This window comes from Scophthalmus maximus, chromosome 8 (assembly GCF_022379125.1).
Source record: "Scophthalmus maximus strain ysfricsl-2021 chromosome 8, ASM2237912v1, whole genome shotgun sequence".
NCBI lineage: Eukaryota > Metazoa > Chordata > Actinopteri > Pleuronectiformes > Scophthalmidae > Scophthalmus > Scophthalmus maximus.
The window spans coordinates 18,010,556-18,034,077 of record NC_061522.1 but is presented as its reverse complement, the minus strand read 5'-3'; the positions used below and the strand labels follow the sequence as shown (position 1 = coordinate 18,034,077).

The 23,522-nt window shown below is 44.4% G+C and overlaps 2 protein-coding genes and 1 long non-coding RNA gene across 3 annotated transcripts; 1 reads left to right on the top strand and 2 right to left on the bottom strand.

Moving 5' to 3' along the window:
• Positions 1-217: 217 nt before the first annotated feature.
• LOC118312224 lies at positions 218-6,267 on the bottom strand. The gene is made up of 2 exons (XR_004794169.2): positions 6,128-6,267; positions 218-513 (listed from the first exon to the last, which is right to left on the bottom strand). It is a non-coding gene; the product is annotated as an uncharacterized LOC118312224 (long non-coding RNA).
• Positions 6,268-6,694: 427 nt separating this feature from the next.
• krt94 (keratin 94) lies at positions 6,695-9,741 on the bottom strand. The gene is made up of 8 exons (XM_035636636.2): positions 9,234-9,741; positions 8,839-8,921; positions 8,564-8,720; positions 8,315-8,476; positions 8,028-8,153; positions 7,215-7,435; positions 7,088-7,101; positions 6,695-6,995 (listed from the first exon to the last, which is right to left on the bottom strand). The coding sequence occupies exons 1-8, from the start codon at positions 9,651-9,653 to the stop codon at positions 6,946-6,948; spliced, it is 1,233 nt and encodes a 410-aa protein (XP_035492529.1). The 5' UTR covers positions 9,654-9,741; the 3' UTR covers positions 6,695-6,945.
• Positions 9,742-19,179: 9,438 nt separating this feature from the next.
• Positions 19,180-22,527, top strand: krt98 (keratin 98). The gene is made up of 8 exons (XM_035636637.1): positions 19,180-19,566; positions 20,115-20,197; positions 20,343-20,499; positions 21,134-21,295; positions 21,374-21,499; positions 21,843-22,063; positions 22,234-22,244; positions 22,379-22,527. Exons 1-8 carry the CDS (start codon positions 19,228-19,230, stop codon positions 22,474-22,476), a joined length of 1,197 nt encoding a protein of 398 aa, XP_035492530.1. The 5' UTR covers positions 19,180-19,227; the 3' UTR covers positions 22,477-22,527.
• The last annotated feature ends 995 nt before the right edge of the window (positions 22,528-23,522 follow it).

Genomic DNA, 23,522 nt, shown 5'->3' with positions numbered 1-23,522 from the left:
AATAAATATAAAATATAAATACACAATACATTATGGATATCTTGACCATTTGTTTCAAATCCAAATTCCAAATGTCCAGTGGTTGAAAAACAAATTGTTTGTCTTCCTTTGTGCAGACACTGAAAGTTTGAAGCTGTGCATTTAGGAGGTGGATCTGGATTTGGCTTTGTTATGACCCGGCTCTTGGCCACGACAATCATGGAGACACACACGAGGATCAAGGGAAAGATTTATAATTTATTACAAAAACTTTCATTCAACCAAAATCTCTACAGCACTTTGATTTGTAAGTGGCAGTCAGTTGATCAGTAGTTTAGGTGAGTGGACAAAGTGGAAGGTATGGTGAGGTGGGTGTTGTATGGTGTAAAATAAAGAAAACAAAAAGCCAAAATGTCTAACAAAGGGAAAATGTGTCTGGAGCAAGAGAGGGCCATGAGCACACTGGTGAGCCTTTTCATATCCCAGCTGCCCCGGATGTGGCGATTGGTCCCAGCTCCTCCCACCAGGTATCACCTGCTCCGACAGAGGGAAGAGAAGAGCATACAGAAAGAGGAACGAAATAGTTAGAAACTATTTTTGACCGTGATTGTAATTTATAATTCTATTTTTTTTTTTTTATCGCTGTCACGGTAAAAAAAAAAAAAAATCATTTTGTTCCTGAAATCCAGTCTGGACCCAGTCTTCTGCTGGGATCAGAATAACCCTGATCAAAGTTATCCCACTCCCACCAAAAAGGTTTTGGTACAACAACCAAAATCAGATGACGCGATGTAATCCACATCCAGAAACAGTTTATTTTTTCGTATTGAACAACCAGTTTTCAAAATTTGATCCAATCCATTGTCCAAAATCCATTCAGATTTCTTCTGAAGAACTGGACCCTGGAGGTTTGTTGGACTACACAGCAATATCCAACATTAAGCAATTCCTGCCCCGGCCCTCTAGGTGGCAGCATTACCACGTAGGAAGATTCTTCGTAGCATGAACGCAGTCACACTTGAACTGAGGTGATTTGAAGACGTTGCCAGACTGTGATCAGCACAGACAGTAGCTGTGGACAACGAGTCCTCAGGCCCGTGTGTCTGATTGTAGACAACAGATCAAAAAAAAAAAAGAGGCTTCTACAGATTTCAGAGTTGCCTCATTATTGTTCCTTGTGCACAATTGCAAAGTTGAGTAGTTTTCCATCATTGTAGCTGCAGATAGTTGAGACTGAATGGTTGTTTGTCTCTGTACGTTGGCCCTGGGATTATCTGGCGACCTCTCCAGGGTGAAACCCCGCCTCTCGCCCAAATGTCCGCTGGGATCGGCTCCAGCACAGTGGTATAGATAATGGATGGATGATCCCCGTACAACATCTACATCACACACCTTGATGTTCAACCTGTATACTCTTATGGACACAGTCATTACACTGTCGTCTGTGTGACATGTTTCTGTACAGCTGCCAAGTTGTTGTGAAACTATGGTGCATGTGTTTCTGTTGGCAGTGGCGTGCATACTGAACAAATTTCAGAGACGATGGAAGCATTGTGTGGTTTCGGCTTTGTCAACAGGTTCCAATAAGGTTTAATCCGGAGTCTAATGAACACCACCATTGTTGATGAACGTACAGGAAGCCAGCCGCTGGTGGCAGCATTGTGTTAACTTTAACAGGAGAAGGGAGATGCCCTGTGAAGTGGGTGGCCAAAGTGCCCTACAACTCAGTTTGCTGGTAGCACTTTACACGTAGGTGCCAATATGCCTGGACTGTAATATTCATTTCTATTTTATGTATTTTTCATTATATCTGAAGTCGCCCTTATTTGATTTATTCACTTACACAATTCACCTGCCCCCTTCCAACATTTATCATAGGCCCACATGCGGAACATCACGTTTATTGCCACTGGTGCTATGAATGGCCTTTTGTCGAAGTTTATTATTAACCTTTAAGGCAAATTCACACGAGCTTACAGCATTTGGAAAATCCGAGTCATGCCACAGAAGCAGCAAGTAGCAGTTTTGTGGGGGAAAATGTGCCTCACTCTGCCTCTGAGCAGTTGTGATCAGTGCTTCTTTCACTGGGGGTGTTTACTCCCAGTTGTGTGAATCTTAGCTGCGAGTTTTTAGAGAATGTATTTCTTCGACAACACATATCTAAGTTTGGGTTCCTCCACCCAGTGCATGCTGGGATATGCTCTTGTACACATCCGCCCATCCCACCGGAGACGTTAAAAGTGTGTGGGTGTGTGGTTTAAGATGATCCGTTTTGAAGTCTCTCCGGAACAATGCTCCAGGATCAGACCTATTGTTTGAATAAGCTCACTCTTTTTTGATAGCATGCAGTGTATCCAGAATACTGCTAAGCTGTCGTAAGCACCATGAGCCCCACCCAGGTGGGTCCGCCCTGGTCTTAAAGCTCTTGAAACCGGGTGTAGGGTGTGGTTCTTTAAACCAGCCCTACTTGTTAAACACCCACCTTTCAGCTACCCTGCACTGCCCAGCCAGAGCCCCTCCATTGTCATTAAACCAGTATTGGTTGCACAGTGTAGCAGACAATACTCTTTGCCTGTAACTGTATTTTAATGGTGGGAATGGACTGAGAGTGCCTGTCGGAGTGCCTCCAAATGGATCCATGCAGATGGATGAAAAATCACATCTGTGTCACCCTTGGCAGGGCCTGAAAGCCCCTGGTCTTGTTCAACTCTCTACCCCTCAACTGTTCCTACTCCTCGCTGCCACTTGGGCACAGTTCGAAACCTTTCACAGTAGGGTCTGATGCCATGCAGCGTCTGAGACCTTTAGCAAAGACGTTAGGCATTCCTTTTCAGCTTCTGTGTCAAACCTAACACTGGTCGAGAATAGCGTCCGCCAGGCGAGTGAAGAATGTTCCGTCTCTCTCCAGCCCCTTAACGGACTTTCTGACCCTGAGACGGCAACATTCCTGCAGATAGGGACGTCAGACTCCAGTTTAACTGCTGCCGACATGACTAATACTTAACTAAACATTTCACTGATACGAAAGCTTAATAGGAATTTGGAAAATACCACACTGAGATGCAGCAGGCCTGTATCCGAGTCAGCTTTCTGATAAGCCTTTTTACGGTTGTTTTTTATTGAATAAATGACACCTTTACAATGTGTACGGAGTATTTCCCGACATATTGAATTACTCCTTTAATTATATTGCTTTTTGTCTGTGTAACTGAAGCTTCGACTGGTTACATGAAGTTGTTATCGACACAGCTAAAGACTAGGATTCAGTCACAGGGCAAGAAAGGGTTGCAAATATTGAGGGAACATTGTTGCCCCTACAATTAGACGATATGGAGACGGAGAGCGTCAAAGCATCCAAACAACACTAGCATTCATGTGATCGCAATGAACTTGTCATTTAGTGAAGCAAACTGAGCTCGTGTACAAGAATGTCATGACATCAAGTGAGTAACATATTTTCATCAGCCATGATCTCACTCTGCTAGCCTCAGGCCAGTCTTGAATGGCAGACAGCCACGACGGAGAAAGTTCATGACTTTGGGCAACTTGGCACATACTCTGATCATGTTCCTTTGTGCAGCCACGCGAAGACATCCTGCCCTCACATGCATTGCTTTCTGTCTACGCATTATCCTCCAATCATTAATCGTAAATTAAAATTTCATTCATTTTTTTTATGATGACAGCTCATTATAATAACAAGGTGAGGCGTCGCTACAAATTGAGGCAAATCCTCCAGCCGCTCCCACTTCCAGTTACGCTGCCTATGGTAATCATTCATATAACAGCTCAATAAAAGTAAGGAGACAATGTGCTGCTTCTGAAACCCAACACTAGCTCCTTGGCTTTGGAGCAAATACATTGAGATGATTCCAAGGTAATGACTCATTACGAATTGTTCATGCCCTCAAATTCTTACACTGCAGCATTTGTACAGATAAAAAAAGGCCATTTGTTAAAGGAAACATTTTATTCTTTTCCAATTTTTCCCTTGTGTGTTATGTAGACTGTTTTTTCACGTGAAAGGTCAGCAAAAAACAAAAGTCTGCAGTTAAAGGAGCTCCTCTCCCCAATGAAATATCACTGCTCCCCCTGACAAGGCCCGTCAGTAGTCCTGCCGATGTTTCTGTAATATGATAATATCATAACATCACCATCTTATAGAAGTGTATTAAGCATGTCCAGCGGCTAGTCTGGCACGCCCCCAACAAAGCCAGGTTAAGCAAGAGCATGAGAGCTTACTACAGGCGCTGGAAGCGGTTGATCGATCACAACAGAGTGGGCGAGCTGGCCAATCAGAGCGGACTGGGCTGTTTCAGGAGGGGGGGCCTTATAGAGACAGGAGCTAAAACCAAGCGTTTCACGGAGAGGCTGCAGAGAGGAGCTGCAGGAATGGACAGAATGAGCAAACTGATGTGTTCACTGAACATTAGAGCATGTATACCTTTTCAAGTAAAAGTATGAACCTGAAACATGGCATAAGATGTCTGCTTTAATCTGCAAACTTTAAATGCTGGATGACAGATACATTTCACCTGATGACAGAGGAATGACTAGCCATCCCCCTCCTGCTAGGCTAATCAGCTGCCGGCTCCACGAGTGAGCAGCTAAGCATGTTTTTCAAAATGTCAAACTTTAACACTCACAATGTTTGTTGCCATTATGTTTTGTATTATGGAGTCTTCAAATATGCAACACAGCATTCGCTGTGGCCTGTTGTCATAAACCAGGCCCTGGGTCGTGACAAAAACTGGCAAGACGCAAAATGACCCATAATTTGAGTTATTTATTACCAAAATGAATATAAGTTTTGAACTAAATAAAGTATGAGGTGTGAAAATCTGTATCATCAGTAGAGTGCATGTGGATGTGCGAAGTCCAGCTGTGTCTTTTATATGTGCTCCCCATATTTCACATTTCACATTTGGTTACATTTTACCATTTATCTTACATTCATTTTACTAATCTACGCAATATTATATTATATTATAATCATTAAGATCTGTGCAATATATTTTTTATTTATTTAGTTACCACAACCTACCTGCCCTTGTTTTATGTTTTATGACGAATGTTGGAAATATGACGTAGAATGTGGTTGTCTGTGTATGTCTGTGTTCTCTTTTTGTTATATACGAATGTGTGCAATGCTGTTCTTTCCTTGAGCACTGCTGGGAGGGCATTCGCAATTTGGTTGTATTCACTGTGATATAATGAAAACAAAGGCTTCTTATCTTATCTTATTTCCTGTGGAGCACCGGGCCCGGGTGCTCCAAACCAGGCTGTGTCAGCTTACCCCTCGGAAACATTCATATATGGTCAGAGCAAGCAGACACACACAGCTAGCAGGGGCCGTCACGCTGGCTTTTAGCATCAGGTCTTCTTTCTTAGATGCATTTGATATATTCTGTAATCACTGTCATTATGAACATTGCTGAGCACAGGAGACCTTAAGCATTTGTGCTCTGTCTTCAACAGAAAGTCATTGACCCTAATACCACACACACACACACACACACACAGAGAAACATGGCAAACAATTTCAATGTATTATAAATAATACACAACAAATACCCAAACTGTCGGCAGGTGACACTTTCAAAGAGCACATCAGGTTTGCCATCAGGTTGCTCGGTCACGGTTTGCCATCGACAGGGCTAATGGGTTCACTCGATCCGGGTAAAATGGCCTGATGTTGGTGCAATATTTTTCTCTGACTTCTGCTGTGGAATTTTGTTTCAAATTACAAGCAACGCTGGAAGAGCTTTGTCATCAACTATCATTATAACAGTGTGGAAGAGACACTGATGTGCAGCGAAACGGGTCCAAATAAGGGTGAGTGAAGCTCCCCGGGGGGGGGGGGGGGGGGGGGATCCTCTATAATCTCCCTCCTCTCCAAAACTAACATTACACCATCACTCGAGAATCACAAATTCTTCACAGGATTTTTCTGTAATTTCAGGGGCTGTAACTGTCCGACCTTCACTGAGTGCAAAGGCTCAAATGCTGCAGTCTCTCCCACTCGCCCAGCTTTTTCGCTCCAACACACACGAATGCACACCACAGGGACATAACAGTCTGTTGCCTTTCATTCACACACTGTACGTTAGGTCGCCAGCGGCCCGAGGAGCCCCACCCTTCAGCCTACCTCACCATTGGTCGTCAATAAGAGATCGTAAAAGGGGCCAAAGTGCAGTGCAGATAGCACCTGTTTCCACAATGACCCTCTTTGTTTGGTCAGTCAGTGTTTGCATTCCCACTCAGTGTTTCTGTCCTCGGCCATGTGTGTTCTCGTTGCTAGGTGACCGACTTCATGTAATGCTGCAGAGGAGCCTCAGGGGCAAAGATTAGTCAACCACTGGGGCGTGTCTTGTTTAAAAAAACCTCTTTGGGTCATTTACTTTATTTGCTCACATAACTTGCACTTTTCTGAAAGTTTTCCTGCGCTGGTTTGGTTTTGAGAGCATCAAGCTCGACGGTGCGTTGCGAGCGCGCTCTCGTCTGGATCCTCTTCCCACACTGGAGCTTGTCAACCATTGTTCACCCCTTCCTGACAACAGCTCCTGTTACATAACACAGATTTCCGCAAAAACCCCTGACCCACCTCCCGGACTGTATCGCAGTTGCCATGACAACTGCATAAACACATTGGTGTTGTGGAAAAAAAGATGAAGAGTCTCCGTCCTTTTATGAAAGAGCACACAAAACAACACGATTCTCATGTTCACCGGCAGATTTATTTTTTCAGACCAGTCACACACAAACACAGTACCCCCGGACACTTTCTTCTTCTGAACTACAAATGTTGTTTCATGTATAAACTTAAACACGGGCTTCTCTTTGGACATACTTCAGTTTGGGTTCTTTGGCACAGTTTGACTCATCTCGTGTTACAGCTTTAATGAGTCGGAGTGTGTGTGTGTCTGTGTGTGTCGGAGCACAGCCTTGTCCCGCCAGTTGGACTTCCTAGCTGGACGAGCGCACAGTGGTGGTTGTGACTGTGGTCTTTGAGCCCCCTGTTAAAAAAAGAAAAGGAAATCATGATGGCTTTTATTACGATAGTTACACAGTGGTTATGTAACGTCTTGTCACGACAGACATCACTCACCTGTACCAACGGGTCTGCCATGAGGGAGAGGGAAGGAAAAGGGTAAAGAAAACCAGTTAGAGTAGTAACCATGTGCAAATCTTCTAGACGACTTGGTATCAGCATGCTCCCGTGTCACCCTGTCTACCTGGACTCCTCCGTCTCCAGCAGGCTCCTGTAGGTTGCGATCTCCTGCTCCAGCCTGGTCTTGATGTCCAGCAGCATCTTGTATTCCTGGCCCTGCTGCTCGATGCTGCCGCGCATGTTGGCTAGTTCGGCCTCAAGCATGTTGATCGTGTTCTGGTAGCCGGCGAGCATGGCGCTGAAGCGATTCTCCGTCTCCGCCAACGTGTTCTCCAGGGCCCCTTTCTGTTGCGGAGGGACGGGGAAAACATTGGCTGAATTCATGCACGTGAACTGCAACGCGTGTGTTTTGTTGCCCATGCTTGGGACACACTGAAGCTATAGCCTGTCACCACCTGCCACACCCCGGATTATATATGTCAGACAGACACATGAAGCACGTATGCGTTCCTTTATCACGTCTTTTAGCTGCTGCTCCACTGTGTGTTGCTCCTGCAGGGAGTGTTCAATGATTCACTCCAGCTGGACACCGACAAGGGAGTGGGAGTACGACTCTTGGGCTATCCAGGTCAGCATTCCTGCATTTGACTTCAAGCTCTTTTATCATTTTCAGAATTTGACCAGATGTCTGTGAAATGTTTCCCTCAGTGGGAACCTTTTCCCTCCCCCACCACAGCTCCCATCATTCTTATCTCCCTCCTTATGTCCCTTCCTCTCTTTCAGTAAAGCCTTCTTCTTTTACCCTCTCTTCCTAATCTCTCACTGGCTGTTTCTCCATTTCCCCCCTGACAAGACGGGGATCAGGGAGTTTTGCTCATATAAGGTAAGATTAGTGTGATGCGAACACATGGTTTGGGTTTAAGTTTGTTTTTTTTACCATGCTGAGCTGAGACTGCAGCTCAATCTCCAGGCCCTGCAGTGTGCGCCGCAGGTCACTGATCTCTGTCTTGGACGTCTGGATTGTCTCTGTGCTCATGGCCACCTCCTTGGTCAGGACTGCCGACTAGAGCAAGAAATAAAGTCACATGTTGAAATCTTGGTAAATGTTTGTCTCACTTTTTCAGAGGATTATGTTTAATCACATGTTAGACTGTGGAGGGCGTAAACCCAGTCATTTGCAAAGTGTGCGATATGGTGTCTTTGTTTATGGGAAAATCTTCTCACCTTGTCATTAAACCAAGACTCCTGGTCGCGACGATGTTTGTCTGTGATGCCTTCGTATTGGGCACGAATCTCATCCAGGACTTTGTTGAGGTTCTGTTGGGGTGCGGCATCAACCTCCACGTTGATTGTACCAGTGAGCTGAGAGCGCATTGCAGCCAGCTCCTAAAAACCAATGAGAGAGAGAAGTCAGCATCATCATCAGAATTCTATAGGTGTGTTGATGCAGGTTGGAGGAAGTGCATCAGTCACCTCTGCGTGATTCTTCTTGAGGTAGGCCAGCTCATCCTGCAGGCCTTCAATCTGCATCTCTAGATCAGCCTTCGTCAGGGTGGTCTGGTCGAGCAGGCGACGAAGGTTGGCGATGTCAGCCTCGACTGACTGGCGCATCATCAGCTCATGCTCGAATCTTAGGAGTTTGAAGAGGAGAGAACACTGATAAGCAAAAAGCAATAACCTCTTCTCCTTCTTGTCTGATATTAACACAATAAGAATAGGTCTACAGAAAATGACAGATTCATGCTTACTTGGTCCTGAAGTCATCAGCAGCCAGCTTGGAGTTGTCAATCTGGAGCAGGATGTTGGCATTGCCGATGGTGGCAGCAGCAATCTTAAAAAAAAGGCAGAGACAATGGGAGTTGGTTAAAATGCAAATGTATCAACTGAATAATTAACTGTGTAGTGGTGCAGTAGCACAGACTGATTTTAATTTTCATATGTTTACACAGTTAACATTATACAGTCTCTAGTTACAGATAGATAGATACAACGTATTGATCCCAAAAGGAAAGTTGTCATGTCCTTGTTATGACAAGACAATACTTTCCACCCTTGTAAATCCCTCACTTGATAATCATTAACAGCACTGCAAACATTTGACTTTTCTGGTGTTTCGAGCAGTGGAGGTTGGCACACACTATACCTTGTCCTTCAGGTCATTGATAATGGCCCAGTAGTTGCTGTAGTCCCTCTCTGCTGCGGGGCCCTTCTGCTCGTAGTACTCTCTGATCTGCTTCTCCAGCTTGGTATTGGCCGCCTCCAGAGAGCGGACCTTGTCCAGGTAGGTGGCCAGACGGTCGTTCAGGTTCTGCATGGTGGCCTTCTCGTTCAGATGCCCGCTGCTCTGGTCCAGGGCGTTGGACAGCTCAAAGCCACCGCCGCCCATCCCCATGCCACCGCCGTACCCAGAGGAGACGGTGCGGGAGCTGGTGGAGGAGATGCGAGGGCCTCTGAGGCTGAATCCTGACATGCTGTGAGCCTTGTGGACAGGGACACTTGATGTGTAGCTGCGGCTCTGCCTCATCACACTGGGACCACTGACGGTGCTCTGGCTGTAAAACATGATGGTTGACTAGCTGGTCACAAGAGGACACGAGGAGAAAGGACTAATGTTCAGCTGCAAACTGGAGCAGGACTGGAGTTGGATGAAGGGAGGGAGGCTCTTGATATAGTGCTGGACCGGGGCGGGCCTGGGTGGGAGGATGGGAGGAGGGAGGCAGAGAGGGAAGGAGGGAGTTTTCCTTTACACTTTAACCACAGGCTGAGCAGAACCTCCATCATTTGTTTTCCTTCAAGGACCAGAGTTTGGTTTCTTTCCACTCTTGTGAGGTAACAGTTATGCAATGTGTGTGTGTGTGTGTGTGTGTGTGTGTGTGTGTGTGTGTGTGTGTGCGTGTGTGAATGTGTGCGTGTGTGTGTGTGTGCATGTGTTTTCAGTTGATCTGTGGGGATCTCTCTGTGGGAGTGTATATATTTGAATGTATGTATGTAGGATTTTAAAGGAAATACCTGCAGGTCTAGTCTTGATCACACCAGCCACTGTGTATCCTTCAACAAACAAAAGGTGCAGTTATTGTTTTAGAGTCCTGCCATAAGTCAATAATTGAATCAAGTACTCAAGCAAATAATATCTTTCATCAGTGTCTGCAGTGTCACCTTTAATCTGCCTGGCACTGCAGTCGACCAGATAAAGTGAGCAGGAAATTAATAAAGTCATTACTGACTGACAGCGGCATGAAAACTTTGTAGCCTTGAACCACAAACCAGTTTCCATATCTTCAGACAAACCCTTTTAGGGAAATTCTTCAGCCCCCCATTGTTCACCATAGCACACATAACATCCCCCCTCAGTCCTGTATCCTGTGTGTGTGTGTGTGTGTGTGTGTGTGTGTGTTTGTTATTGGCAACCTTCAGTCTAAAAAAACAGTTGATTGGGGACGGCGTGTCCAACTGGTGACAAAACCCATGTCCTCATTTGGCTGTTTTTTTTATGTCAGTGGTTAAGGGCTAGGGTTTGGCATGAAGAAGTAATGGTTAGGTTTAGGATAGGTCTCCAGGAAATGAATATAAGTAAATGTCCCGTTCCCAGAGTGTATGTGTGCATGCTAAAGTGTGTATTTCCATGTGAGTGCATCCTCCTTATCTCAGAGTTGGGTTCTGGCCAATTTCTGTGCTCTTGTAACGTAACATCTGGTGTCAGCGGGGGATGGGTGCAGGCTAGCACACGGGGTCACTCCTCAGTCAGAGGGAGCGTTGGATCATGCTTCATATACTGGGTGTATTTGAGCAGAGTTTGGTCACTCTCTACTTAACTGTATTAAATAAATAAATGAATTACATTCACAAATTCCACAACTCTGTCCTCATACTACCTTCTTCTCATCAGATTAGCTGGCATGGCAAACGAAAAACTATCCTATTGACCTTTGGCTGTCTTGGTCATGCTGCTCGCCTTGCAGGTCGTAGCGCTTCTTGGAGATGGTCAGTTAAAAGGTCAAGTCGTGGTTTTAGTTGTTGTTATGTTCCAAGACTATTCCTTGGCTAAGTGCAGAAACGGCCGTCGAGATCCTGGAGTCCAGTCGTCGTCTGTGGTCGCCAGGCAGTCAACAGAAAACCAGGTGGTCATTGCACCTTGGCTGTTTCTGAGTCTGCAGACTAAGCGACTGAAGCTGGTTTCTGTATGCAGCTTCGTATTTAGTGAAAAGACACAAAAGTGGCATCAACATCTTATCTAACTCTTGGCAAGCGAGCAAATACAGATATTTCCCAAAATGTTGAAGCATGACCTACATAACAAAATATGTAGACTGATTCCTCATTATTCTGGACTCTTTTAGTCTTCTAGACAGTTTGCTTCAACAAGTCTTATTTAAGAAGGGAAGTCACTTTAATAATGGATTATTGAAGCCCTTTGTGGTTTGACAGTTGATCCCAGGTTGCTGTTGCCTTGATTGGAGTTAGAAACAAGTCAAGTCAAGTTTATTTGTGCAGCCCTTAATTACTGTTAATTATAGTCTGAGGGCCTGTCAGGCTATGAAAACAGTGAACTCCTCTACACTAAGACCCTTGCTGAGAACAAGAAAAACTCCCACTCGAGCTCAGAAGGGGAAAATTCACCGAACCCTGGAAGGTGCTGCTGGGCGTCCCATGGGTGAGGGGAAGGGACTCAGACCCGCTGATGCAGTGTATGTCTCAGCATTTAGACTGAGGTGAGTTTGACCCACAACCAGTGAGTGCAAAGAATAGTGTGACGTCTGATGAGCGACGCGAAAATGTAAAGAGACGAGAGCAGAGAGGAGATGTCTGTGATGATGAGTCCACAATGTCTGTGAACGAGTGCTGCCATTTTTGTGGGAGAAATTTCGTTCATCAGCGGCAGCCATCTTGGTTATTTACAAAAGTCGCTTCTCTCCGCGTCACGGTATAAAAACTCCGTCCATTATCAGACAATCGGTTGTGATTGGACCGGCAAGATTTCTGCCTGAGGGAAATCCCTTCCCAATGGAGGGGATCCAGACGTCGTCGGGCAGAGCAAATGAAATGAGCTCCCAGAATTCGTCGGGGTCCCAGGCTAAGGATCCACAACACGCCGTGTAAATGAATCGGTCACAGTTCTGATGAAACCTTTTTCCTTGCATTGTAACTGAATCGGTGTTGATCTTGGCAGCGGTGCGGAGAGACAGAAAGGGGCAGCCGAAGACACAGCCTTGTGTGCAGTCGGACTGCTTCACAACATGTCAAAGCGAAGCGGATGACTTCATGGCTGGAGACCATAGATGGGAGTTTTCACTAAAGCCAACCCTATGACTCATGCTCATGGTTGACTGACAAACGCAAAAAATCTCCTCTACTATGCTGGAGGGAATCTTTTTTTTCCAATTTTCCCTTTTCCTCTGTGTTAATTGAAATATCAATGCAACCTATTTTTTTGGGCATATTGTAATTAAATTGTTACTGTGGTGAATGTGTGAGACATGTAATGACTGTGTTTACAGTTTCTCATTAGAGCTTTAGACCCAGATTAACCTTTTGGTATCTGGTTAAGCAGCATTGAGTATTTACTCAAAACAATCAGTGTCTGCAAGACTTCCACTAACTTAAATTAAACACACATGATCTGATATCTACGGCTAAATCACTGATTCCACACTTGAATCCTATGAAGGCTGTATTGTTAATAATAAACTGCATGACTCAGTAGAAATACTACTCCACCCTTTCCCCTCTTGGAATCTGACTGCTTATTGAGAAATGTGAAGTATAAATAAAGATAAGGTTCCTCGATAAACAGACTCCAACTTTTTTTTTTTTTCAGGCTAAGATAACTGATTTGAAAGAAGTGCACTCCTTTTGCACTGATGTTTGTGTTTCACAGGGCAACGTGTTAATTGTTGTGTAATGTGTGTCAGGTAATGCTGCAGTGTTACATTAATTACAGTGCACTGTGCTGCAATTTCAAATATTAAAGGGAAGAGAAACCTATGTGGAACATGTAACTTTAAAAAAACATCAAATCAACGCTTTAGGTCATAAATCTGTCCAAAATCATCTTAATGGCTCACAATGAAGTGTAGTAGGAAGATTACCCCCCGTAACAACACTTGGATTCATTTCCTTTCTTTTCAGTGCTAAAACAAAGTCTCAGGGCGTAAGGAGGCATGAAAGGAAGTCCACTGTTCTGTTTGTTGACTTAGGCACATCACCCTCAAATCACCATAGACTCAAAACGGCATCAAAATAATAACACTGTTTATTGGCAGCATAGCAACCTCGAGCATGGCAGACGGTATGCGTCACCACACTGCTCACACTTTACTGCTTAAATCTCGTCTATTGTTCGGCGTTTCTGGATGGCCTGGATTCCTGCACCTGCAGATACATAACATTGTCCGTGCACATCAGTGTCGTGGTGCGGTGGGAATGAGAGTCGGCCAGCGTTCCCATGTCTGTCACAGACCGGTCACTTCCGTGGCGAAAAGATATTAAGCATCGTATCATGTCATATAACCGACGGCGGTTAAGGTTACAGTTTCCTCACCAGCAGACACAAGATTCGCATGTTTCTCGCTGCAGGTATACCTACACAAAGTTTTGTTCATCTCAGGTGATTATTGCAACACAGTGCGGGCGAACATCACCGTACATTAGAAAAGAAACTTTATTTTCTTCCGTGCACTGAACTTGAGTTGTGGTATGTTCTATTATAGATTATGGAATGACAAATATGCTATGTCTCAGTGTGAAGCCCAGAAAAGGTTGCACATATATGACAGGAGTGAACTAAACAACTCGATCGATGTTGCTCCAATGTTTTAGTTTGTGACCGAAAGCGACTCCACTGGTTGTCAGTTTCTATAGAAGTCTATGAGATAATTAACCTATTTCTCACTAGTTTCAAGTTTTCTTCGATACAGCGTGAGGTTCAGTAGGTCAATAACGTTCCCATTTAATAAAGGAAAAAAATAGCCGTTAAAGCACCGTATGCATTGGGAAGTGGATACAGTATGATTGACAGCTAGTACCAAAGCCACCGCCGCTTTTGGTTTTTGAACCTTTAAAGCCTGCCCTTCCCCCTGTATCTCGAAACACTTGAACAGTGTTGTTCTGTGAATCAGTTTCAAAGTTGTATGACTGTTATGAAAAGCTTTCTTCGCCCTGTGTGAAAGGCTTATCAGTTCTTTCTTGTTCAGTAAGTACCCACTCGACAACACTATACGAACACTCCCATTCAGAATCTCTTGCGCCACCCTGCCTAGATTCAGACAGATGTAATGGTGCAGTGACAGCACCTCTGTGCGAGGTGAGAAACAATGAATCACAGATGTGAGCCCATGGGCAGCCTCCTCTAGAATGTACCACACCCTTCCACGGGCTATATCACATCCTGCTCAACAACCTGCAAACAACGTCCCAGCATGCGACATATCTGTCAAATGTCCCGGACATGAACCACTGCCTGAACATCTCCAGTAAAATGTGCTGAGAGGTGGGATTCCACCTGTGACCGTGTGCGTGTGTGTGTGTGTGTGTGTGTGTGTGTGTGTGTGAGTGAGTGAGACATAATGTGACATGTTGTTTTTCGTTTGCTCATTCTATGTGGAACCAGTTTCTGCAGAACGAGTTAAACCATTCACTTGTACATTGTGTTATCATCAGCTGTATGTATAAACTCTCTTATGCCCACTCATGTTGTGTCACCAGACCTCCAATAAAGTCGTAATAGAACATATACTTGGTCTCACTGAAGTTCCCTTATTCCCCATTTTATAGTAGCTACATCTAACTACTAAATCTCATTAGATAAACAGGGAACTGATAAATGGGTATAAAGCATGCGTGTGAAAAGAAAGGTGTCATATGGTGTCACATTTATAGAATTTCTCATAAGAATGAATGTCTCCCGGATAAATGCTTTCAGTTACTCTGTAGTTGCTCAGCTTCAGGACATCTGAACTAAACTGAAGCTGGATGCAGACATGGAGAAAACAAGCATCATGCTTTGGGCTGTAACCTTACCTGTGCTACAGAGAACTATCTTTTAAATATAGACAGAAAACTGCAATGAATGATGACAGAAGGCATGTTGCAAACCTGCACGAAAAGTTTCATAAATCAGGCCGGAGAAAAGGCAATAAGGTCTTTGCGGACAGATATTTCGCTCCAAATGAAACTGCTTATCACGCAGCCACACCCAGCCTGTGGGACAGACATCTGAGCTGCGGAGGTGAGATTTACAGACGAAGTGCACCATCTAGTGATAGTGCTGTACGTCCAGAAACTGCTTCTTGAGTGAACTGAGCATGCGTCACTTCTGTGTCGGAGTCGCAAAGTGAATCACCCATGCCACGCCCGAGGAAGCTGTGAGAGTGTCGAGGTGCCGGTGAACCAGACTTTCTCCAAGGGGTTTACCATCAGCATTCTTATTTATTTACTAATCTATCACACTGCCTCAGTCGATGGAGAAATGAAAACTCAAACAAAAGAATACTGTCTCACGAATACTGTCAGATGTGCAAAAATTATGAAATGATTTAGTGTGTCGAGAAAGGTTTTCCACATGTTTGGAACCCACAGAAAGTCACACCCACACACACACACACACACACACACACACACACTTACTCTTCAGTCTGACACAAAGTACGTGGCTTTTCAGTAAATACATGTACAGTATGCACAAATCTGCTGACAACAAACAGCGGCAGAATGTGTCTGTGTGAATGACTGAAGGTATCTGCCCTCGGTGAGCAGAAACACGAGACAATGCACTTCTTGTTCTTTCTTTTTAGCAGAAAATGTGTGACCACTCTGGTCTGTCTGTCTCTGTCTGTCTCTCTCTCTCTCTCTCTCTCTCTCTCTTTCTGTCCCTCTCCCTCCCTCTCTCTCATACTGTTCTGTTCTGCACTGTAGAATAGAGGGGGCGTTGACGGAGGCCGTGAGTCCGTGCTCCGTCTTGATTGGTCCAAGTGTCGAGACGGTTTTTTTATTGCACAACTCTGGGGGCATTTTCCCTTCATCTCACCAAATACAAATGTGCACCTCATGCCTTCGAGCTGCTAAGTATAGAAGACACAAATACTTCTTGGAGCGGGGAGGGGATGGGACCTCTTTCACTGTGTTGTGCACAGGAATGTCTATTTACTCAGAGCTATCCGTGATTATTTTAAATCTGAACTCATTAGAGCTTTCATTACACAGGTATTTACTATTCATGCATGCATCACATTATTTTCACGAAGAAAAAAAAAAACTTTCTTCGTGGTACAACTGGACACTCAGCAAACAGCTATCGCATAGGGCCCCACTGTCTCTATGTGGTACACAAATTTCATATAAAGTCATATATATTGCATAGAAATTTACCTTTTAAACCTTTTTACCAGTCGCTTTAAAAAAAAAGCATTCATTTTGGTCCATTTGAAAAAGCTACTTTTCATATTGACGTTGAAGTGCAGTTCTTGTTGATCAGTGCACAGACTCCACGGTTCAGTGTAAAACACAAACAAACAAAAAACTACAACAAAGACAAAATATGAGCAGAGTGAATACTTTTCATAAGCACAGCTCTGAGTGAGTTTATCACCCTTGTGCTTTAGTGTGTCCGTTTGTGTTTCTGCCCCAAACTAAAAGGTCAGCTCACTCCTCTGTGCAATAAAAGGCCCAGAATACAGTTATTATCACAAACTCTACATAAAAGTTGAGCTGCTCAACCACTGAGTACACAAAGGTGTGTTACCACGCCCGACAGGCCTCACCACATGCAAACACACCATCAACATCGCTTATCTCTGAGAAGGAATTTGTAGTAACTTGTCGGTGGGGCTTGGAGAAGGCAGGCAGAGCAGCATTCTTGTCTCAAGTGATCCAGAGAACAAAAGCGCTTTTCTACAGTGAGATGAGGAAAAAGTTTGAAAGGATTAAGGTTAAATTCTTTTTTGAAAAAAGTTGTTTTACAAGCAAATCATACCGATCAGGTTACTTCTGTTGGGCCCACGAGGTTTACAACGTATGGTAAGTCAAAGAATTAGCACGATGCATAGAAAGTCCTGCAGTATGAAGACATCACTTGATTGAGATTTGCTCAATCCCATGAACATAAAACCAGATTGAGCGACCAAAAGGCCTCTTTCACAGGACACAGTTTCACATGATCATAGAAGAAGCCATATGTGTAACTTATCACATTAACCGCTGCTGCTCAGTCTTCAGTTTTACTGGGACACTTTCATGGATCGATAACGTGTGTTTCATGGTTACAGTACCTTCGATGATAAGGAACACCTCATTGTGACCTAACCTAAGCTCTTTTTTAACTGCAAGCCAAGGATCTCAAACAGACGTCCTCCCACATAAATCATTTCACTACCTATTATTTGTCTGTCAGATTGTGTCATGTGTCCCGTATATGATTTTTCTAAATCGTGCCATATTTCAAAGAAAAACTACCCACTGACGTTCTTCAGATGCAATCAAACCATCAGTCATCCCTTTTTCAGACCTCACCCTGCTTATCGGTGTGACAGCTGACTGAAGGGTTTATGAAGTGATGAGGGAGGAAGGCAACAGCTATGCTTTTGTTGTTCAAAGAAAGTATGGAGGGGGAGTAAAAACTAGGTGATAATGTTTTTTTTCTGCTGGCATGAGGAGTCTGCATGATGATCAGAAACCGACAAAAGCCCATTTCGTTATATGTCGTTACATTGGACGGTGCTGTTTCACCAGTGGAACAAGTTTAGCCTGTTAGGAATTCATCAGATTTACATATTGCCCATGATTTGGAGGAGAAATAATCCAAAGGAAACCATAGTGTCTGTTGCATTTATTAAATCTCAGTGTTTGCCGGTCTATGTTGCAATCCACGAGTCAGCTAATTATACGTTTGTTGTTTTTTCTTTCCTTTCTGTCAAGAGGAAATAACAAATTAAACATCAATGTACTGCAAGTACAATTAATCGTATAATTAATCAAACTTTTTCAAAAATGTAGGGTTCAGAGTCATGCAGAGTCATGCGGGCCCGGCATGGCACGGCCTCTCTACCCCCCTGAGCTACAGTTGCCCCGCAAAAGGGTTACCCCTTCTCTCGCCCACTGTTAGATGGGATTGGCTCCAGCCAATCCCATGTAGGTTGCCTTATAGTTTTGTCATTTTTATACAGAGAGGTTCTTTATGAGGCAGCCGTGCTAGAGGTTCTGTTGGGCCGTACACGTAGCAGGCACAGCATGGTGCTCTGAGCTAAATGCTATCACCAGCAGATTGTACATGCTTTGTCATAAGCAAGTCAGGGGGGATCCCCACAGCTATTACAATTCTTCCTGGGGGAGGCATGAATGTATGTTCCACGTGTCATGGCAGCCCGTCCTTTAGCTGACGAGTTGTTCAATTAAAAAAAACTAGCACAGTTCGAAATGATCACGAAAATTGGTCAGAAGAAATATCATGCAAACCTAACCTGAGAGCATCTAGCATCCAGAGCGATATGTCACCCCTAACCTGAGAAGAGCAGGTACAGTAAGGGCACTTTATTTACTTGGACGAGGATTGCGATGAAATATTGTGCTTTTCATTCTAAATTGATATTAGTTGTAAGACGTTTTTTTCTGTTTTACGTGACAAAAATAACTTCTTTAATAATGCCTTGCCTTCAACCTTTAGCCCTAAGTTTCACTGAGGTGACATTGTCTCTGGTATGTGCCATTTTTCTCACGGCTGTGAGCAATGTTATGCAAAAGAGTGAAACACTTTCTTCTACATTAATGCAGCATTTCAAACTATACTGCATGTGTTTGTGTCTCTAAATCTGCTTCATAACAGCCAATTACAAACTGCTTAATGTTCAGGACTCTGGAAAACGTACTACCGCGGTATTCAAGGAATGCCCTTCATTGAGCAACGATAAAATGTGGAATCACGAGTTCAACCTGAAAAGAGGCAGAAGAACCCCTACCCAGCAGTTACCACACCCGTGTTGATGGAGGGATTGAATAGACGAGTAGGTGGGTTGCCTGTTGGCCGCATTCTTCCCTTTCAACTGTCTTTGAAAGCCCTTCCCTCTTTACTGCGTGTGGCCGCTATATAACCAAGGGGACCGAAGTGATGCTTTCAACTGCAGATCAACTCCATATCCAAACCCACCAACATGTCGCTGAGCAGCAGATCCTACGGCCAAAAGACCATGAGTGTCTACGGCGGAGCAGGTGGTCGTGGCACCCGCATCTCCTCGTCCCAGATGAGCTATGGATCGGCCGCTGGATGCTTCGACCTGGCTGACGGCCTGGACCTCCATGTCGGTGCCAACGAGAAGGGCACAATGCAAAACCTGAACAACCGTCTGGCCTCCTACCTGGAGAAGGTGCGCACCCTGGAGAAGGAGAACGACCGCCTGGACAAGCAGATCAGAGATTGGTACCAGACCAGAACTGTCGTCTCCCACGACTACACCAAATACTTTGTCATCATCGAGGAGCTCAAGGACAGGGTAAGAAGAAAGAGACATGAGTGTGTTTCAGTGTTGTCTTTATCTCTTCTCATCTTTCCGATGTGAACATTCTCCAATAGTGGGTGGGTAGGAGGTATATAGAAGTAGGCCGTCTTAGCACATGCCACGAACAGAAAACAGGTCGGTGATCATTTTCATGACTGTCATACCAGATTCACTCCAATTGTGCATCACATCCTGACCACAGCATTTAGTGTCACAGCAGCAACCTATCAGCAAGTCGGTATGATGATCCGACTGTTTACAATACATCAATTTCACACATTTCACAATTCACAAAGATAAGTGTTCAACTATGGAAAACCATTACAATCATGTGTTACATTTTTGTGAGAGGCACATTTTTAAGGGATCCCTCTTTAAAAAAAGACTAGATATTTACATCAACCAACCATTTAAACTGTCAAATATCAGTGTAGCTCTGGAAACACCCATAATGGTCAGAATCTTGTGTTCAGTGAAAATGTATGAAACATGAGCCATCTTTCTTTTTTTTACATGGATCCTTGTTTTCTTTTCCTGTTCAGATTCACCACGCTTCCAGGCTCAATGCCAAGACAATCCTGGACATTGACAACGCAAAACTGGCTGCGGATGATTTCAAAATGAAGTGAGTGGGCTCTCTCTGTTTATGCCTCCATCCTACCACATTAGTGAAGCTTTACATCGAGCATCAACGTGGTATCTTAGGGCTAACTGACAACTGAAACCTCCCTGACCTGTCTGCCCGTGCTCCTGTGTCACCCCCGCCCCAGGTACGAGAACGAGCTGGCCATGCGGATGGCTGTGGAGGCGGACATCTCCGGGCTGAAGAGGGTGCTGGATGATATGAACCTGGCCAGGATGGATCTGGAGAGTCAGTATGAGGGCCTGAAGGACGAGCTCATCATGCTCAAGAGGAACCACGAAGAGGTGAGATGAGGGACATGGAGTTGTGGCGCACCCATGTTCACCAGTTGGAGTTTTTTGACAGAGGCTTTACAAGCAGATAGATGAATGTGCTTGCGTTTGCCGTCGCGCAGTATATCGCTACACATAGACAGACCAACACCCACACTGTGTATGCACATGACCCGAAGGTATGTCACTACGCTGGTGATTAATTAAACAACGTTCAGTATCATCCCTCTTCAGGAGCAGGGAGGTAAATACACCAGCTATTCACTGTGAGCCTGGTTTAATCTGGTCACAATTCCCACCAGTGACCTCTGCCTTACCGCTGATAACACTGAGGAAACACCATGTTAGGTTGAAGCTTACATAAACAGGCCTGCCACCCTCACTCTTTTCCTAAAGCTGCCCCTCTCCTCTCTGCACACTTCCTCGTATTCTTCTCTCCCTCCATTAGCTCATCGCTACTGTTTGTCACACATACACACACACGCACACACACGCACGCACGCACGCACACACGCACGCACGCACGCACACACACACACACACACAGACACACACACACATTTAGCAGAGATCAAAGAACCCACATGCAATCAATGCAGTGCAATGCAGAGTCACTGATCAAGGTGTTTCCCTCTGACCCCTGCAGGAGCTGGTTCTGCTGAGGAGTCAGATGGGCGGACAGGTCAACGTGGCCGTGGACGCCTCTCCCTCTCCAGACCTGAACAAGGTCATGACAGAGATCCGAGAATACTACGAGGGAGTGATCGGCAAGAACCGCAAAGAGCTCGAGTCGTGGTATCAGAACAAGGTGAAACATCGCGGCGGTTGATTCGTTCAAGTGAGGTTACTTGATGTTCTTAGTTAACACATGCAATGTTGTGTCCAGATTTCAGCAGTGGAGCAGGACGTGATCACACACACAGAGGTTCTGGTGTCGTCCCGCACGGAGATTAAAGAACTGAAGAGCACCCTCCAGAGGCTTCAGATTGAACTCCAGTCCCATTTGAGCATGGTATGTCAACATAAGAACAAAATAAAGATGATTTATCTCCTAGGTTGGACACTGTGATACTATGTTTCCAGGACTACACCTAATAACAACACTTTAGATTCGGAGGGTTTAAATCCTAATTGTAGATGAAGGAGGTTCGAAGAAATTGTTTGACATTTTGTGAACTTACCGGAGCGTTCACAGTCTACACATGTAGGTCTCGACAAGAAAACAAATAAGGCCACAGAAACACATGGCGCTGGTTAAACAGGCCTTTTTCGCAAATCTTTACATGCACACTGCTTTACCAGCATCATGCGACCTCCTTTAACCCAAAATCACCTGCTTCCTCTGGCCCCCACAGAAAGCATCTCTGGAGGGCACCCTGGCAGAGACTCAGGGCCGCTATGCAGCACAGCTATCGAACCTCCAGAACATGGTCACAAGCCTGGAGGCTCAGCTGTCCCAGCTCCACGCCAGCATCGCCAGCAACAAGCAGGACTACGACATGCTGCTGGACCTCAAGACCAGGCTGGAGCTGGAGATCGCCGAGTACAGGAGGCTGCTGGATGGGGAGGATGAAAGGTGAGACCCGACGAAGAGAGAGAAACCCAGGAGGGAGGGAAGTTTAAAAATGTGATGACAGACTTGTGGGAAAGATGAGGGGGCATTAGACACTACATGTGAAGAAATATCCACTCAAGTTGAAAACACTTGACTAATTTTCTTCATTTCTTTTTTCCTTCAACTACCAGCACAAAACAAGGTAAGCATTGTTTTCCCACATATATGTCACACATTCTTATTTCATCATTGAAATAAGGCTGAGTTCTAAAAATGTCTAAAATGTCTGAGGTTTGCTGATGATTGTTGTTTTTACTTTCTCCCTTTTTTTTCCAGTGGTCACAAAGGTCATCACAGTGGTGCAGACAGTTGTGGATGGAAGGGTGGTCGAGTCCAGCAAGACCGTTGATGTGGATGTGGATGAGATTGAGTGAAAATTTGGAAGCATTAGCAAAAATCAATAAAGATCATGCAGTTGAAGCAAAGTTTCTGGTGCCGTTTAATTCTACAATGAGCAGAACATGTCACTGTCTCCACCACTATTAGGACTTTATCGTAGGGATGGGACGATACCACTTATTTGTGTCAGTTCCGGATACAATACAATCTTTTCCCCACTCGTAAAATAAAATATTAATAATGCATTGTTCAGGATGCACTTTGATTAACCTAGCCATCTAAAACCTCATACTCAACTATCAGCCAAATAATCAACTCCCCCAAAGGAGGACGTACCTAGCCAGCAACATGACTGAGTTATGCAATACTGCTTTTGGCTTTTGGCAGAATGTTTTTTGGTTAGCACCGTTCAGACAAGCTAAAATCGAATTGAACTGTAAACTGTTAATTAAATAATAATAAATGAACATACAAATATGATGCCGTAATGTCCTGCAAAGCTTAGTATATATGTTAATAGGCATTTATTTGGTATGGATCGGATTTTACTTCTTATTTATTCCAATATCCGATCCAGTCATTTTGTCCAACACTGCCCGAAACCAATATTCTCACCCACCAGCTACTTTTATCAAACAAGTTCCGATAAACCTTCCGTACAAAACATACTGAGCACCAAACAACAGAAAGTCAAGGCTCAAGAAAAAAAAAAGTGTTGTTGAGAGTGTCAAAAGGTTTATCAGGGGTTTATAGAGACCAAATGTGAACTGCCTTTTTCAAGCCTCGAGTTTAGCATTTTGGACAGCGCCATCTTGTTGTAGCCATATTTGGAGGGGTTGGACAGTACTAGCTGTCAATCACATCCACGCAAATCCACACCCCAATGCATACATTGCTTTATAGTCCATTTTATTATAAATGGGACCATAATTTACAAAATGAACATCATGCTGTATTGAAGACTGATTGATGAATCTCAAACCACTGTAATGAGGGACTGGGACCGATCCCAGCAGGAAGTAGGTGGAAGTGAACTCCCTTGACAAGTTGCCAGTCCATCACAGCGGAGCACCCTGTGAGT

Coding starts and splice junctions, on each gene's coding strand:
- krt94 (XM_035636636.2), bottom strand. CDS start 9,653: ATGTTTTACAGCCAGAGCACCGTCAGTGGTCCCAGTGTGATGAGGCAG. Junction 8,721..8,838: donor GCTGATGACTTCAGGACCAA/GTAAGCATGAAT, acceptor CAAACTCCTAAG/ATTCGAGCATGAGCTGATGA. Junction 8,477..8,563: donor TCAAGAAGAATCACGCAGAG/GTGACTGATGCA, acceptor ATTGGTTTTTAG/GAGCTGGCTGCAATGCGCTC.
- krt98 (XM_035636637.1), top strand. CDS start 19,228: ATGTCGCTGAGCAGCAGATCCTACGGCCAAAAGACCATGAGTGTCTAC. Junction 20,198..20,342: donor GCGGATGATTTCAAAATGAA/GTGAGTGGGCTC, acceptor CCCCCGCCCCAG/GTACGAGAACGAGCTGGCCA. Junction 21,500..21,842: donor TCCAGTCCCATTTGAGCATG/GTATGTCAACAT, acceptor TGGCCCCCACAG/AAAGCATCTCTGGAGGGCAC.